This window comes from Peromyscus eremicus, chromosome 1 (assembly GCF_949786415.1).
Source record: "Peromyscus eremicus chromosome 1, PerEre_H2_v1, whole genome shotgun sequence".
Classification (NCBI taxonomy): domain Eukaryota; kingdom Metazoa; phylum Chordata; class Mammalia; order Rodentia; family Cricetidae; genus Peromyscus; species Peromyscus eremicus.
Window position 1 is genome coordinate 180,444,177 of NC_081416.1, and position 15,275 is coordinate 180,459,451.

Below are 15,275 nucleotides of genomic sequence, written 5' to 3' on the forward strand. Positions count from 1 at the left end.
AATGCTCAAGAGATTGAGGCAGGGGGATTTTGAGTTCAGGGCCAGCCTGAGAAACAGAGTGACCCTGCTATGGAAAAAAAGAAAGAAAGAAACAGAACTATTAGGCATGGCGGCATCGTTATTCAGGGAGCTGTAAATGGGACCTCTGGGTTTGGGTGTCCAGTTTTATTTGAGGATCTTATACTCTGAGGTCTCATACCTGGGGATCAGCCAAGTGCAGGCTGTGATCTGGCACTCTGTGAGGCAGAAGAAATCAGGAGCTCAAGGTCATCCTTGGCTACATAGTGAGTTCAAGGCTAGCTTGTGTTATGTGAGACCCTGTCTCAACCCCCCCTCCACCGCCTCCCCCCCAAATCTTGGGAGTCTTAGAATGTAAGTGCCCATACATGTCCTAGTATGAACTGGGCATCTAGAGACACTGAGGTTTCTTGGTCTCACAGAACAAGGGCAGAGGACTTGGATCTCAGAAGATGTGGGCACTGAGCCCTGAAGATCTCAACCTGGGGACTTTCAGGCCTAGAGAAGCAGAGTTGGGGGGGGGGAGTTAAAGTTTTTAGGGGATCAGGATGGAGCTGTTTTTGAGGCACCCTTCTTCCCTGCGCAGAATGTACGTGGAAGGGAAAAGAGATATACGATGGGAAGAATGCTGGGCAAACGAGGGGTCTGTGTTAGGAGAGGGGCATGGTGGGGGGAGCCCCGCTTCTCCACTTCCTTATTGGGAAATGTCCTCTGTTTCTCTGTCTGTGACATTCCCCCAAAATAGCACCAGGGGTGGGGCAGCTATTGTCTTCAAATCCTGTCCCTTTTCCAACATCTCCTAATCCCTCCAGGGATCAGGTTCTCGTGAACCTGTCACAGGACAAAAGAAGACAGCTGGGGCGGGCGAGGCGGGCGAGGGGGGCAGGGTAGGCAGGCTTGGCACGGGGCTGGGGCCCGGCCTCCATGAATTGGGATGCTGGATGCTAGCCTCCCCTGCTCTGACCCAGAGGTCCAGACCCAGGAGTCCAGGCACCAGCCCTCTTCCCCGGGGACCCTGCCCGACTCAACCTCCCTCCTCTGGTCTGCAGGTCACGCCACAATGTCGGACACGGAAGAACAAGATTACGAGGAGTGAGTGATGACGTCTGGCAGGGTTGGGGGGCTTGCGATGTGGAGAGAGCATTCCAGTCCGAGATGTCTAACTGTCCCCTCTCTCTCCTCTCTCCTTGTCCACGTCTCTAGAGAGCAGGCAGAAGGTAAGCAAGGAGAGGGTGGCCTAGCGGGTGGAGGAAGCAGGAAGGAGCCGGCTCCTTGAGGGGAAAGTGTGGCGGTCCAGCCCCATTTTGGCGTAGGGGAGGGGGGGGGTGGGATGTTCTGAAGCTGTTCCCAGGAAACCTCGGCAACAGGTGGGAACGCTCCCTGCTGCATTGACAGCTGGGGCACGAGTGTCATCCTGTTTATCCCACTCTCCAGGACTTGGGCTTAGACCCCAGGGCTGAGGGAGGAGGCTGGGGCCTGGACTCCCAGGTCTGAGGGAGGAGGGCTGGGGCTACCCCATAGGTCTCTGGTACACACTTGATGCTCCTTATCCCGGAGGTAACGTCTTCTTTGTGTGTCCCCACACTCCTTCCAGATGAGGAGGCGGTGGAGGAGGAAGGTGAGGCCTGAATCCCACAGGTCCTAGGAGGCCTTGGGGCGGGGGTGGGGGTGAGGGAAGGAACAATGTGTTGGGTTGGAGGATCCTGGGTCCATTCTTTAACAGCATCTCGCTTCTCTCCCCACCCCTCTATGCTACTGTGTGGCTGCCCCCTCCCCGCACCTCCCAATCCTCCGCTTCTCCTCCTGCCCCTCCCAGCCCCCGAGGAGCCGGAGCCGGTGGCAGAGCGAGGTAACCATAGCTTCTTCGCTTCCTGGGATTGATTCGGGGTGTCTGGGGACCCCGACATCATCAGGTCCGCCATCCACCATCACCCCATCGGCTCCTGGATAACCTGCCCACCCAGCCTCATCCTTTAAGCCCCTAGGGCCCTGCGCCCTCTGGTGGCCGTGAAGGGAAATTGCCTTGCGTGTCTTTAATCCTTTTCCCTTCCTTAAAGGGGCTGTTGTCCAAGCCTTCATTCCAGTCTTGGAATAAGGCTTACTGGAAAAGCTGAGCGTTGTCGGAGAGGTGCCCCATTTCCTCTCCTTTTGGCCCCCGACCCTATATGTTACATCTCTCCCCATATACATTCGAAGGTTGGGGCCTGAACTTATTTTTGTCTTACGTTACTTTTTGTTTGTTTTGTTTTTGAGACAGGGTCTCACATAGCCCAGGCTGGACTCGAACTTGCAGCAAACTTCCTGCCCCAGCCTCTCGAGTGCTGGGATTACAGTTGTTCACCACCACGCTCAGTTTGTTGATTTATTTAGGTTTTTTTTTTTTTTTTTTTTTTGAGACTCAGTCTCAATCTGTAGCTTAAGCTGGCCTGAAACCGCACATATATCCTAGGTTGGCCTTGCACTCATAGCAATCCTCCTGCCTCAGCCTCCCAAGTGCTAAGATTACAGGCATGAGCTAAGAGGAACTTGAACTTTAGAGTACTTGTAAGAGTATGGGGGCGGGGGTCTGTGTCCCAAAGGAACAGGGGACTGGGGACAGAGATCTGGGGTCCCTGAATGAAGAGAAGAGATGGGGTCTGCTCTATGGCTGGGTAGGCTGGGGAAGACAGGATTCAGTCAGGAGTTTGGTCTCTTGGGTTTCCAGAAGTTGGGGATGGGGTATCCCCACACCAGTGCAGAATGTATATCTGATGCGAGTGACCCTCTTCCTCTGTTTTGGCCACTTTGACTCCCCTTCGCTCTCTTAATGGCCTTCCCCCAGAACTGGACTCTCAGATCTTCCTTGGGTTTCCTCTCAGGGGTGCCAAGCTCTGCACTCGACTCTTGCTAATTATCTTTTTGTATTCCTCCATTGCCACCAGAAGAAGAGCGCCCCAAACCCAGGTGAGATGCTACAGGGTGGGCATGGGTCACAAGACGGTCCTCCCACGCTCTCCCACCCGTAGAGACAGGGCCCCTGAAAGCAGAGAAATGAGGGCTTGCATCAGCCCACCTCAATTCTTTCAGAGAGAAGTTCAGGACCTTCCTGCATTGTGAAATAGGTCAGCTATAATAACAAGGTTCTAGAACAGCGTGCAAGGGAGCTCTGGGGCAGCCCAAGCCAATCAGGGAAGATTTCCTGAAGGAGGTGATATCTGGATCCTGATGGATGGAGACCTTGCTAGTTGGAGAAGCTATTGGGTACATGGTAGGCAAAGAGAGCCAGGTTTTACAGGCAAAATTGATCAGAAATATATATCTTTATCTCTCTCTCTCTCTCTCTCTCTCTCATCTCTATCTATCTATCATCCATCATCTGTCTATCTATGTATCTATCTATGTATCTATGTATCTATCTATGTATCTATCTATGTATCTATGTATCTATCTATGTATCTATGTATCTATGTATCTATCTATCTATCTATCATCTATCTATCTATTATCTATCTATCTTCCATCCAGGTTGCAGAACCAGGTCATTTGGAGAGTATGGCTAAGCCAGGGAGGCCAGTGCAGGCCGTGGAAGCTCACTGAGCTGAGAGTAGGCCTGGGGTGGTGATTTAGGGCCAAGGTTTAGAGACCCTAGGAGAAAGGGACACACCACAGAGGCTTCAGGTCAAGGGACTAGAGCGAGGGGTTAGAGAGCTGCCGGGGAAGGGAGGAGGAGGAGGTGAGGGCAGTTTCTGAGGGTTTCCGGGACTGACAACCAATGAACGGTAGAGACATCGCCACCTTAGGGAAGTGGATGAACCCTGCCAAGGCATGGAGCATGGTGACGTATGAATTGTGCAGGAAACGTCTGTTAACCTGAGTCTTGGGAAAGAGTGTGAGCTGGGCACAGTGTTGCTGCACCCTCACGCTGCACCCTCACACTGCACCCTCATACTGCACCCTCACACTGGGCCCTCACACTGCACTCTCACACTGCACCCTCACGCTGCACCCTCACACTGCACCCTCACGCTGCACCCTCACGCTGCATCCTCATGCTGCATCCTCACACTGCACCCTCACACTGCACCCTCACGCTGCACCCTCACGCTGCATCCTCATGCTGCATCCTCACACTGCACCCTCACACTGCACCCTCACGCTGCATCCTCACGCTGCACCCTCACACTGCACTCTCACGCTGCATGCTCATGCTGCATCCTCACACTGCACCCTCACGCTGCACCCTCACGTGCACCTTCAGTACAGTGGCCTTGGAAATTCCAACCTCAACACCTGTTGGGTTTGTCAATCTCAAATCGCAGCTATTAAAAGAAACTGTAGGTGTCCTGAACATGCCGAAGCTTTTCTCGTTACAGCTGTGCACTCTTGCTGTTAAACAGCCAATAGCAGGGCATTTACACAGCTGGGGTAACCCTAAGTTACTTAGAGAAGATAAACCTTGGAAGTTTATGGACCTTAGTATGCATGGGTCCTAGGCTCCATCCTTACCCTTGAAATACAATTTTAGGGGCTGGAGAGATGGCTCAGTGGTTAAGAGCACTAGCTGCTCTTCCAGAGGTCCTGGGTTCAGTTCCCAGCATGCACGTGGTGTCTCACAAACATCTGTAACTCCAGTTCCAGGGGATCTGATGCTTTCTTCTGGCCTCTCTGGGCACTTGGCCACACACATGCTGCACAGACATACAATTAAAGAAAAACATTTTAAAAGAAAACAAAGTGTCTAGGAGCATGTATAAAAATTATATGAAAGCAGTACATTTTAAGCTTTAAAATTTTTTATTATTGATTTTGTGTGTGAGTGTGTGAGGACAAAGGCATATGTGCATGTGTGGAGTTCAGAGGATGACTTACAGGGGTCAGTTCTCTCTTTCCACCATGTGGGTCCCAGGGAGTGGAACTCAGATCATCAGGTTTGGCCCTTGGGCCTTTGATTGCTGAGCTATCCCTGCCTCCCCTTTTAAAAAATTGTTTTTATTTTGTGCACATTGGTGTTTTGCCTGCACATATGTTTGTGTGAGGGCATCGGATCCCCTGGAACTGGAGTTACAGACAGTTGTGAGCTGCCATGTGGGTGCTGGGAATTGAACCCGGGTCCATCTGGAAGAGCAGCCAGTGTTCTTAACCACTGAGCCATCTCTCCAGTCCTCCTTGCCACACACCCACTTTTTTTCCCCCTGAGACAGGGTTTCTTTGTGTATCTTTGGCGCCTTTCCTGAAACTCACTCTGTAGCCCAGGCTCTCGAACTCACAGAGATCCGCCTGCCTCTGCCTCCTGAGTGCTGAGATTAAAGGCGTGCGCCACCACCGCCCGGTTCCCTGCCCCCTTTTTAACGCAGAGGATTCAACCTATGGCCTTATATGTTTGAGACAAGTGCTCCATCTTGAGCCACATTCACAGCCCCTCACCGGGGGCTTCTAGGCAGATGCTCTGCTGCTGAGTCACACCCCCAGTCCTGTTTGTACTTTTTAGTTTGAGGTCGGGTCTCACAAGTTTCCAGGGCTGGCCTTAGTTTCCCTCTGGACCAAGCAACTTGCCTCTGACTCCCAAGTAGATCGGATGACAGGGTTGTGTCATCAGACCCTGCCCATTTTCCCAAGTATGTCAAAACAGGCAAAACGAACAGTCTTACATGTTTTATTAAACCCAACACACTCAAACTACATTTCTCTGACTGTGGTCTCCACACGGATTCAGGGACAGCTGTCACTTTGGACAGCATGTGGTGAGGTGGGTGAGGGAGGCCGGCCTGCTGATGATCTCTATCCACTTCTGTCCACACAGCCGTCCTGTGGTGCCTCCTTTGATCCCCCCAAAGATTCCAGAGGGCGAGCGTGTGGACTTTGATGTAAGCGACAGGTGTCCCACTCCAGACGTACTCGCTGGTTCCTCGGCGCCTTGAGCCCATTCTGATAGGTGCCCCTCTTGGCTCCCTTCTTGAAATGCCTGGATTTACCCCAGTGCCCTGTTGTCAGCAAGGAATGCTTTGCTGACATCTGCCGGAAGCTGGCTGTCGATCATCCCCTGGGGCTGGGAGGGGCGGCTCTGGGGCCTGGTCCCACGGCCTCACGGGCTCCCTCTGCAGGACATCCACCGGAAGCGCATGGAAAAAGACTTATTGGAGCTGCAGACTCTGATTGACGTGCATTTCGAGCAGCGGAAAAAGGAGGAGGAGGAACTCATTGCGCTGAAAGATCGCATCGTGAGTCGGGGAGGCCGGGTCCTTCAGTCCCTCCTCTTCCCTGAAGTGCTTTGGGGTCTCTGGGAGAAATAATGGGGACCCCGGGTGGTTGCCCTCCAGTGTGTATTTCTGCCAGGCGTGCACTTACGAGACCAGGGCAGGCAGATTGCCACGAGTTTGAGACCAACCTGGGCTATATGAGACTATCTCAGAAAAAGAAATAAAAGAAACCACACTTATTTCTCTTGCTGCCTACTGGTGGAGGGAGGGATAATTTGGGGGGGGGGGAGGCTAGCCTCCGATCCCCCTCCCCCATCATCCTCCCTTCTACCCGCCAGGAGAGGCGTCGCGCAGAGAGAGCTGAGCAGCAGCGATTCAGAACGGAAAAGGAGCGAGAGCGGCAGGCCAAGCTGGCGGTAGGCGTCTGTCCTTTCGCTAGAGAAGAATACTTTCTCTCCCGCTTTTGCTGTTCTCTGTGGCTCTCACGAAGTCCCTGTAACGTATAGCATGAGGGCTTTTCGAATGAAAGGATGAACTGCGTATAAATTTAAAAGTCTACTGCTGGTTCAGCTTCAGGCATGGCTGGATCAAGAGACTCCAGCCATAGCACAGAGACTGAGCTTTGCTGGGTGTGTGGGGTCAGACCTATGATCCCAGCATTGGAGAAGCTGAGGCAAGAGGATTTCTGTGAATCTGAGGCTCGCTGAGCTATCTATCACGTTAAGGAGTGGATCCCTCGGTGGTCCCATCTGCGCTCGTGATGGAGCTGAGCCATCGACGACCCAGGCTAGCGTCTTCCTCCCTCAGGTCTGCGGGGCCACATGGAGGGAACCCCTCTGTTTTCACAGGAAGAGAAGATGCGGAAGGAGGAGGAGGAAGCCAAGAAGCGGGCAGAGGATGATGCCAAAAAGAAGAAGGTCCTGTCCAACATGGGGGCTCATTTTGGGGGCTACCTGGTCAAGGTGAGTCTAGCCTGGGGAAGCCTGGGGTCTGCGTCTACAGGGAGGAGGAGGGAAGGGAAGCTTCAGCGTGCTGGTTCTGAGGAGCAGGACTGAGCCCGCTCAGGGGTGGCTGCCATCTGCTGAATGTCTCTATCCCCTTCGGTTCACAAAGCCTTCTGGTGGTGCCTGGGTGCAAGGGAAGAAGAGTGGCCTGTACGCCCGTGTCTGATGGAGGAGGGCTGGAGCCTGGGCCCTTGGGGCTGAGGGAGGAGGACTGGAGCCTGGGCCCTTGGGGCTGAGGGAGGAGGACTGGAGCCTGGGTTCTTGGGGCTGAGGGAGGAGGGCTGGAGCCTGGGTTCTTGGGGCTGAGGGAGAAAGGCTGGAACCTGGGCCCCTTGCATCTGGTGGAGGCACTGGCCATGATCAAAGGACCCTGAGTGGATTTAGCCTCCAGGTTCCATTCTTGGCTTGGGATTCCTCCCCCTCCAGGCAGAACAGAAACGTGGGAAGCGGCAGACTGGCCGGGAGATGAAGCTCAGGATCCTGTCTGAGAGGAAAAAGCCCTTGAACATTGACTACATGGGGGAGGACCAGCTCCGGTAGGTGCTTGTTTGTGGCCCTCGTAAGGTTTCCATGGGAGGTACTCCGGCTCCGAGCCTTGGTGCTGTGTTACTTCAGGCAAGTGGCGTTCCTTTTCTGGGCCACTGTTGCTTTCTCTGTTCAAAGGGTCACGCAGACACAAGCTGTCCTGTGACTGGCATGGCCTGTAGAGTCCGGCGTTCATAATGCCCCCTCCCTCACTGAGGTGGAATCCTAGCGTTCAGGAGGTGGAGGCAGGAGGATCAGCAGTTCGGGGTCTATATATTGACCTGACCTCCTATATATTGAGCTGGAGGCCGGGCTTGGGTTACATGAGACCTTGTCTCAGCAATCAAAACTAAACACACGCACACGCACACGCACACGCACACGCACACACGCACACGCACACGCACACACACTAAATACCTAAGTGATAAATAAAAACCGAACAGCTTTCTGACTCGAGGACTCCCAGCCGTCACTGTCTTCTCTCCTTCGGGAGACCTCCATTTCAGAAAGTGGCCACACTGTAAAACCTTCAGCCTCCAGTCTTAACAAGAATGTACCGATGCAGCTGGCTCTCTTTTGGGCCACCAACCAGCTCCCACATCATGATATGGAGACAACTTATGAATGCTTGGCCTTATCTTAGGCTGGTCCCACTAGCTCTGATCATTTATATTAACCTGTTTCTCTTCATCTACATTTTGCCTTGGGGCTTTTTTCTTTCTTTCATTCTGTCTGTCCTACTCCATTTCTGGCTGACTGGCCCCAGGCGTCTCCCTCTCTTTCTCCCTTGTTCTCTCTCTCTCCAGCTTAGATTTCTCCTCCTATTTATTCTCTCTGCCCACCAGCCCCGCCTATCCCTCTCCTACCTAGCTATTGGACGGTCAGCTTTTAGACCAATCATGTGCCTAGGCAGGCAAGGGGAGACAAATGCAACACATCTTTACATAGTTAAACAAATGCAGCATAAACAAATGCAACACACCTCTACATAGTTAAAGTAATATTCTACAACATAAAACAAATGTAACACCATTTTTAAAAAGTTAAAGTAATAATCCACAACATAAACAAATATAACACATCTTTACCTAGTTAAAGTAATAGTCCACAACATACCAACTAGACCAAACTCAAAGAGACTTGCTGTGTGGCTTGAGGTAGGTGTCTCAACCTCTCTGGGCCCAGAACACAGCATCCCAGTCCTTCTCATCCTGCCAGGGAGAAGGCCCAGGAGCTGTCAGAATGGATCCACCAGCTGGAGTCAGAGAAATTTGACCTGATGGAGAAGTTGAAACAACAGAAATACGAGGTGGGACCTGCCTCTCTTGGGTCTGGGTTTGCTGACAGGGGTGGCAGCAGGGCTTCTGTTGGGCGTCCACATCCTAGCCTGGCTCCCTTCTCCACAGATCAACGTGCTGTACAACCGCATCAGCCACGCCCAGAAATTGTAAGCGCTGCCCCCAGCCTCCACCTAAGGCCTGCCTTGCTCCCTCCCTCCTCCCTCTCTCCCTCCCTCCCCCTCTCTCCCTCCCTCCCCCTCTTTCCCTCCCTCCCCCTCTCTCCCTCCCTCCTCCCTCTCTCCCTCCCTCCCCCTCTCTCCCTCCCCTCCCTCCTTCCCTCCCTCCTCCTCTCTCCCTCCCTCCCTCCTCCTCTCTCCCTCCCTCCTCTTCTTTCCTTCCCTCCCTCCCTCCCTCCTCCCCTCCTTCCTTCCCTCTGCTCTCTCTCCCCCTCCCTCCCCCTCCTCCCCCCTCCTTCCCTCCCCCTCTTCCCTCCCTCCCCCTCCTCCCTCCCTCCCCCTCCCCTCCTTCCTTCCCTCTGCCCTCTCTCCCCCCTCCCTCCCCCTCCCCCTTCTTCCCTCCCCCTCCTCCCTCCCTCCCCCTCCTCCCTACCTCCCCCTCCCCTCCTTCCTTCCCTCTGCCCTCTCTCCCCCCTCCCTCCCTCCCCCTCCTCCCTCCCTCCCACCTTCCCTCCCTTTCCCCTTTCCCCTCTCCCTCCCCCTCCTTCCCTCCCTCTCCCCTCTCCCTCCCCCTCTCTCCCTCCCTCCCCCCTTCCTCCCTGCCCCCTCCCTCCCTCCCTCCTCCCTCCCTCCTCCTCCCCCCTCCCTCCCCCTCCCCCCTCCCTCTCCCCTCCCTCCCCCTCCCCCCTCCCTCTCCCTTCCCTCCCTCCGTGGCTTCTGCACACCCCCACCCTTTTGGCATCTTATGTCTTTGTTCCTGGCTCCCCGAGACATCCTTTCTGTATCTGTCCTCGTGGGTTTATTCATTTGTTTGTTTGGTTTATTTATTATTTTGAGACAGGGCCTTAGTAGCTTAGGCTGGCCTGGAACTCACTATGTAGCCCAGGCTTTCTTTGAACCTGTAGCCGATCCTCTTGTTTCAAGTCCGTGGTGTGTGGGAAGGATGGACATGACTCAGCATTCCTAGGTTTTGTTGGTGGTGGTGGTGGTCTGTCCACTTATTTTTAAGGCAAGGTTTCACGTAGCCCAGTCTCACTAGGTCACTGAGGCTGGCCTTGAACTCCTGATCCTCTGGCTTCAGCCTCCTGAGTGCTGGGATTATTGGCCTGCACTCCAATGACCCTGATGAGTTGGATTTCTCCTTCTATCATGTGGGCCCCAGAGATGAAACCCAGGTCTTAGGCTTGGCTGCAAGCACCTTTACCTGCTGAGCCATCTCGGTGGCCCCTCTTCCTTCCTTCCTTCCTTCCTTCCTTCCTTCCTTCCTTCCTTCCTTCCTTCTTTCTTTCCTTCCTTTCCTCCTCCTCCTCCTGTCTCTCCACTTCCTGCCCCCTTTCCTTATCCCTATTTCTTGTTATTAAGACAAGGTCTCCGGTAAGCCAGAATGACCTTGACCTCCATTCACAGTTGAGGCTGTCCTTGAACCCCTGACACTTGCCTGCCTCCACTTCCCAAGTACAGGGATTACAGAACCGTCGTACCTGGACTTTTTTTTTTTTTTAAGTCGTTCTTGCTATATAACCCAGGTTGTCCTCAATCTCTTGGTATCCCCCTCTTCATCCTCTTCAGCATAGAGGTTGCTGCTGTGTTCCTCCAGGTCCAGGCTTCTCGCTGCTTCCTGTTCAGCCTCTGTCTTTTTCTAGCCTTTTCTGGACGGTTCCAGCCTCACTGAGCCCTGTTGCCCATCCACCACTTTCAGCTCACCCTTCCTTCACCCTCAAGCTCCTTGCTGATAAATTTTCACGAGTTCTCTGGATTAACCCAAGAAAGTCAACTCCCACATGGCCACCAACCACCAACTGGGCATTACCTGAAAGAGATGCCCTCAGTGGGGGTGTGGCTCAGTGGTGGAGCCCCTGCCTAGAATCCCCCAGTGAGGGGCTGGGGTGTGGCTCAGTGGTAGAGCCCTTGCCTAGAGTCCCCCAGTGAGGGGCTGGGCTGTGGCTCACTGTAGAGTGCTTACTTAGTTAGCATGTGTGAGACCCTGACTCCAATGCCCAGCACTGCAAAAAGAGAAACAGCCCTAGTGGCCTCCACTGTTTTCCTCGGGATGGGGGTGGGTATTTAGTGGACTTCCTTCATTTTAAAGATGCTGTGTTAAGCTTATCTCGGAGGGAGGCTCAGAGCCTCTTCCTGACACCACCTTCTTCTCCCTCAGCCGAAAGGGGGCTGGGAAGGGTCGAGTTGGAGGCCGCTGGAAGTGAGACTACCAGGACATACCCCACCCCACCATATGGAGCCCAGGAGCCGTTGGAGAGTGTCCCGTCTGTCACTAAAATAAAGGCTCTCCCGACATCTGCTTGAGTCCTTCTGTGTTGTCATTATGCGTGGCTGGCTGTGGGTTGGCTGACATCCCCATGTTGCCTGGGAGAATCATCAACTGTCATTAAAGAGATTTCAAATTCATGGCTGGGAGTGTAGCTTGTGTAGCACTCTTGAGACCCCAGTTAAATCTCCAGTGCTGCTTAAACTGGATGATGAATGCCTGTAATCCTAGCATCTGGGAGGCGGAGACAGGAGGATCAGGATTTCAAGGTCATCCTTGGCTGCACAGTGAGTTCAAGACCATCCTGGGCGCCATGAGATCCTGTCTCAAAAAATAATGACAGGGCTGGAGAGATGGCTCAAAGGTTAAGAACACTGGTTGTTCTTCCAGAGGTCCTGAGTTCAATTCCCAGCAACCACATAGTGGCTCACAGCCATCTGTAATGAGATCTGGCGCCCTCTTCTGACCCGCAGGCGTACATGTAGGCAGAACACTGTATACATAATAAAATAAATCTTAAAAAAAAAAATAATGACAACAAACAGTTATGCCAGAAGAAGACAGGGAATGAGAAGCGAGTGACAGGTAGAAGACTGATATATGAATAGATCTATAAGATCTATAAGCCCAGGACATAGCTCAGGAGGTAAAGGTGTGTCCTGCCAAGCCTTGTGACCTGGGTTGGATTGGGTCTCCAGGACTCACATGGTGGAAAGAGAGACAGGACTCCTGCAAGTTCTTCTCTGACCTCCGTGTGTTGGCATACATAAGCATACATGTACAAAGGAATATAATAATTAAAAAAAAGAGAGAGATGTGATCCTGGAGCTGGAGGGATGCTTCAACGGGTTAAGAGTTCTTGCTGCTCTTTCAGAGGACCCAAATTCCCTTCCCAGCACCCCTGACGGATGGCCCACAATATCCTGTAACTCCACCTACAGGAGATCCGATGCCCTCTAGTGGAGCACTTGTGTACCTGCACCAACGTGTAGAAATACATAAATGCATAGTGGATCTTTTTAAAAAGTGGTCGTGATTTTAGGGGTTGGGCTTGAATCTTCTCCTGTAATTGCAGAGGCCGGACCCCATTGGAAGAGTGAATTTCTTTCTGTTCCTTAGTTGGCGGTGCCGTTTGAGAGAACACAAGCTTTTAGGAGACTAGTAATCTCAAAAACATATTTCCCGTGGACCTAACGTCGGTGTAATGATAGTAACAAACAGGCCAGCCGTAGGTGTCCCTGAAAAATCAATTTATAATAATCTCAAAAACATACTTCCCGGGGCTGGAGAGATGGCTCAGAGGTTAAGAGCACTGACGGGGCTGGAGAGATGGCTCAGAGGTTAAGAGCACTGACTGCTCTTCCAGAGGTCCTGAGTTCAATTCCCAGCAACCACATGGTGGCTCACAACCATCTGTAATGAGATCTGGTGCCCTCTTCTGGCCTGCAGGCATACATGCAGGCAGAACACTGTATACATAATAAATAAATAAATAAAATCTTTAAAAAAAAAACCAAACATACTTCCCTTTGACTCAGTGCCAGTGTAACGATAGTAACAGACAGACAACCATAGTGTCCCTGAAAAATTAATTTATAAATTAATTGAATTTATTTAATTTAAATTGAATTTAAACTGTTTGTACAAGGTAATTAACTCTTCTAAGGATAGTTTAAAATAACACACCTGAAGGCCAGGTGTGTGTAGGGGCATGCATGGAATCCCAGAATTTGAGAGATGAGACAGAAGAAGGCTATATATTAAGATCCTGACTCAAAAACCAAACCTCAACAAAAACAATAACTAGACCCAAACTGGCTAATAACAGTCTTACCTCTGTCTATGCATTCTTATAGCCTTATTTTGTGGACAGTTTTTATAGATATCTATTTAGTGTGTGCGTTGGTAGGGTGTGCATGTATGCCGTGGTCAGGGGCTGGAAATCAGAAGATGGTTTTTGGAGTCAGTCAGTGATCTCCTTCCTTGTGGATCCCAGGGATTGAAATACCTGATTTCTTGCCTTGGGGAAGAATGGTGTGTGTGTGTGTGTGTGTGTGTGTGTGTGTGTGTGTGTGGTGTGGTGTAGGCATCTCACATCTCAAAAAATCACAGGATTATCCTTTTGGATTTATGGTCTTTATTCCCCAGGCCTTGCAAGGGTTTGTAATTTATTTCTCTTTCACAAATCCAAGGGTTACAAAGAGGATGGGGCTGCTCTAATGCCCCTTAGGAAAACGTTTGTTTTCTCTATACAAATTCGACAGCTTTCTGTTCAACTTTGGTAGGTCTGTGTTCCTGTCTCAAAGTGTTTCTGTCCTTCTCAGACTGGATTTTGGAGGAAGATGCTTGAAAGATCAAGATGTTCTTATCTGTTGGGTCTATTATAAAACTTCCTAACCTAGTGGAGCATCAAATTTTGTACTACAAATCCTAGCATGCCAGGAGAGCATGATACATTTTGAATATTATCTCCTAGTGTCCTGTGCAGCCCCAGGTGGGCTAAGGAAAAATGTGTGGTCATTTTGGGTTCCGCTCTTTGGGAGCCTTCTTCCTGGTGTGCTCAAGAAATTACCATTTAGAGACTTTTCTTTTGATCTGGAAACTGACTTTCCTGGGTACCTTGGGTCCTGAGGTACCTTGGGTTCTGAGGCACATTTGGAAGTCCGGGGCTGAACCCTTTAGGAGGCGTGACCTGAGACTACATTTCCCAGCTTGCCCCATGTTATCTGATTCCCTTGAACTTTGCACGGGAACTTTATTCCAGAGTGTTAAGCGTGGTTACTCAGATGCGTTTGGCGGCGACTGTCTTTAATCTGGTTTGAGAACTCAATTTCCCGTGGGCCCTTGGTATTTCCGATGCCTTAGGGAGCCCCTTCATTCATTCGAAAGTATTTTTCATTGCCTACTCTCTGGCTCAGTTCTAGTCATCATGACTAAAGCGTGCTCAAAGAAGACAAAACCTTGTCCTCATCGAGTTGTTGGAGGGCGGGGGCAGATTCAAAACCAAAACAAACCGGACGTGGTGCCATCCTTTTAAACATCAGCACTCGAGAGACAGAAGAGGCAAATTTCTGCGACTTCGAGGCCAACCTGGTCTACATAGCGAGTTTCAGGCCAGGCAGGGCTACATAGCGAGACCTTGTCTCAAAAACAAAAATAAAACCCCCAACAAACTCTGTAATCTCAGCAATTAGGAGATGGAGGCAGGAAGATCGGGAGTTGAAGGCCGTTCTTAGTTACGCAGTGAGTTCGAGGGCCAACCTATCTCACAACAAAACACAAAAAGTATGGAAATTTTATTTCTGTATCTTTCAGGTTCCGCTATACGCCATCATTTCCCTTGCGCCATCATTTAACCACTTTACAAACTACACTACATTTCCCAGCATCCCCCTGGGCATCCTGTCCAGCCTCTATACCCAGATTCCCAGCATTCCCTGGGGGCCTGTCCTTCTTTAGGCAATTTTTGTTCCTTGTTTTTTCCAGACAGGGTTTCTCTGTGTGGTCCTGGCTGTTCCGGGACTTGCTCTATCGACCAGGCTGGCCTTGAACTCAGAGATGCGTCAGCCTTTGCCTCTCAAGTGCTGCGATTAAAGGCATGCCTCTTGGCAGTTCTCATCCGACACCTTCCAGCTCCAGATTTCCAAATGTTCCTCAGGATTTAGCGAGTCTAGTGAAAACTTCCGTTTATAGAACCCATTTCCCAGCCCTCCTGGCGGCCTGCCTGCCGCCTAGTTCGCTAACCCATCTGCGCTAGTTACGCAAGTCTCCTCAATTGGGACTCCATTTCCCAGAGGGCTATGGGCCAGCGCCGTGACGTCAACGTC

General features: G+C 51.6%; 1 protein-coding gene across 2 annotated transcripts; it reads left to right on the plus strand.

The window, feature by feature from the left end:
• Nucleotides 1-1,542: 1,542 nt before the first annotated feature.
• Nucleotides 1,543-11,480, plus strand: Tnnt1 (troponin T1, slow skeletal type). 2 transcript variants are annotated; one of them, XM_059282180.1, is made up of 11 exons: nt 1,543-1,636; nt 1,835-1,867; nt 2,940-2,961; nt 5,798-5,861; nt 6,099-6,215; nt 6,533-6,610; nt 7,043-7,156; nt 7,625-7,734; nt 8,945-9,035; nt 9,133-9,173; nt 11,341-11,480. In XM_059282180.1, exons 1-11 carry the CDS (start codon nt 1,558-1,560, stop codon nt 11,384-11,386), a joined length of 795 nt encoding a protein of 264 aa, XP_059138163.1. In that variant the 5' UTR covers nt 1,543-1,557; the 3' UTR covers nt 11,387-11,480. The 2 variants fall into 2 exon arrangements, with proteins under 2 accessions (XP_059138163.1, XP_059138170.1); XM_059282187.1 differs by having other exon boundaries at nt 2,943-2,961.
• The last annotated feature ends 3,795 nt before the right edge of the window (nt 11,481-15,275 follow it).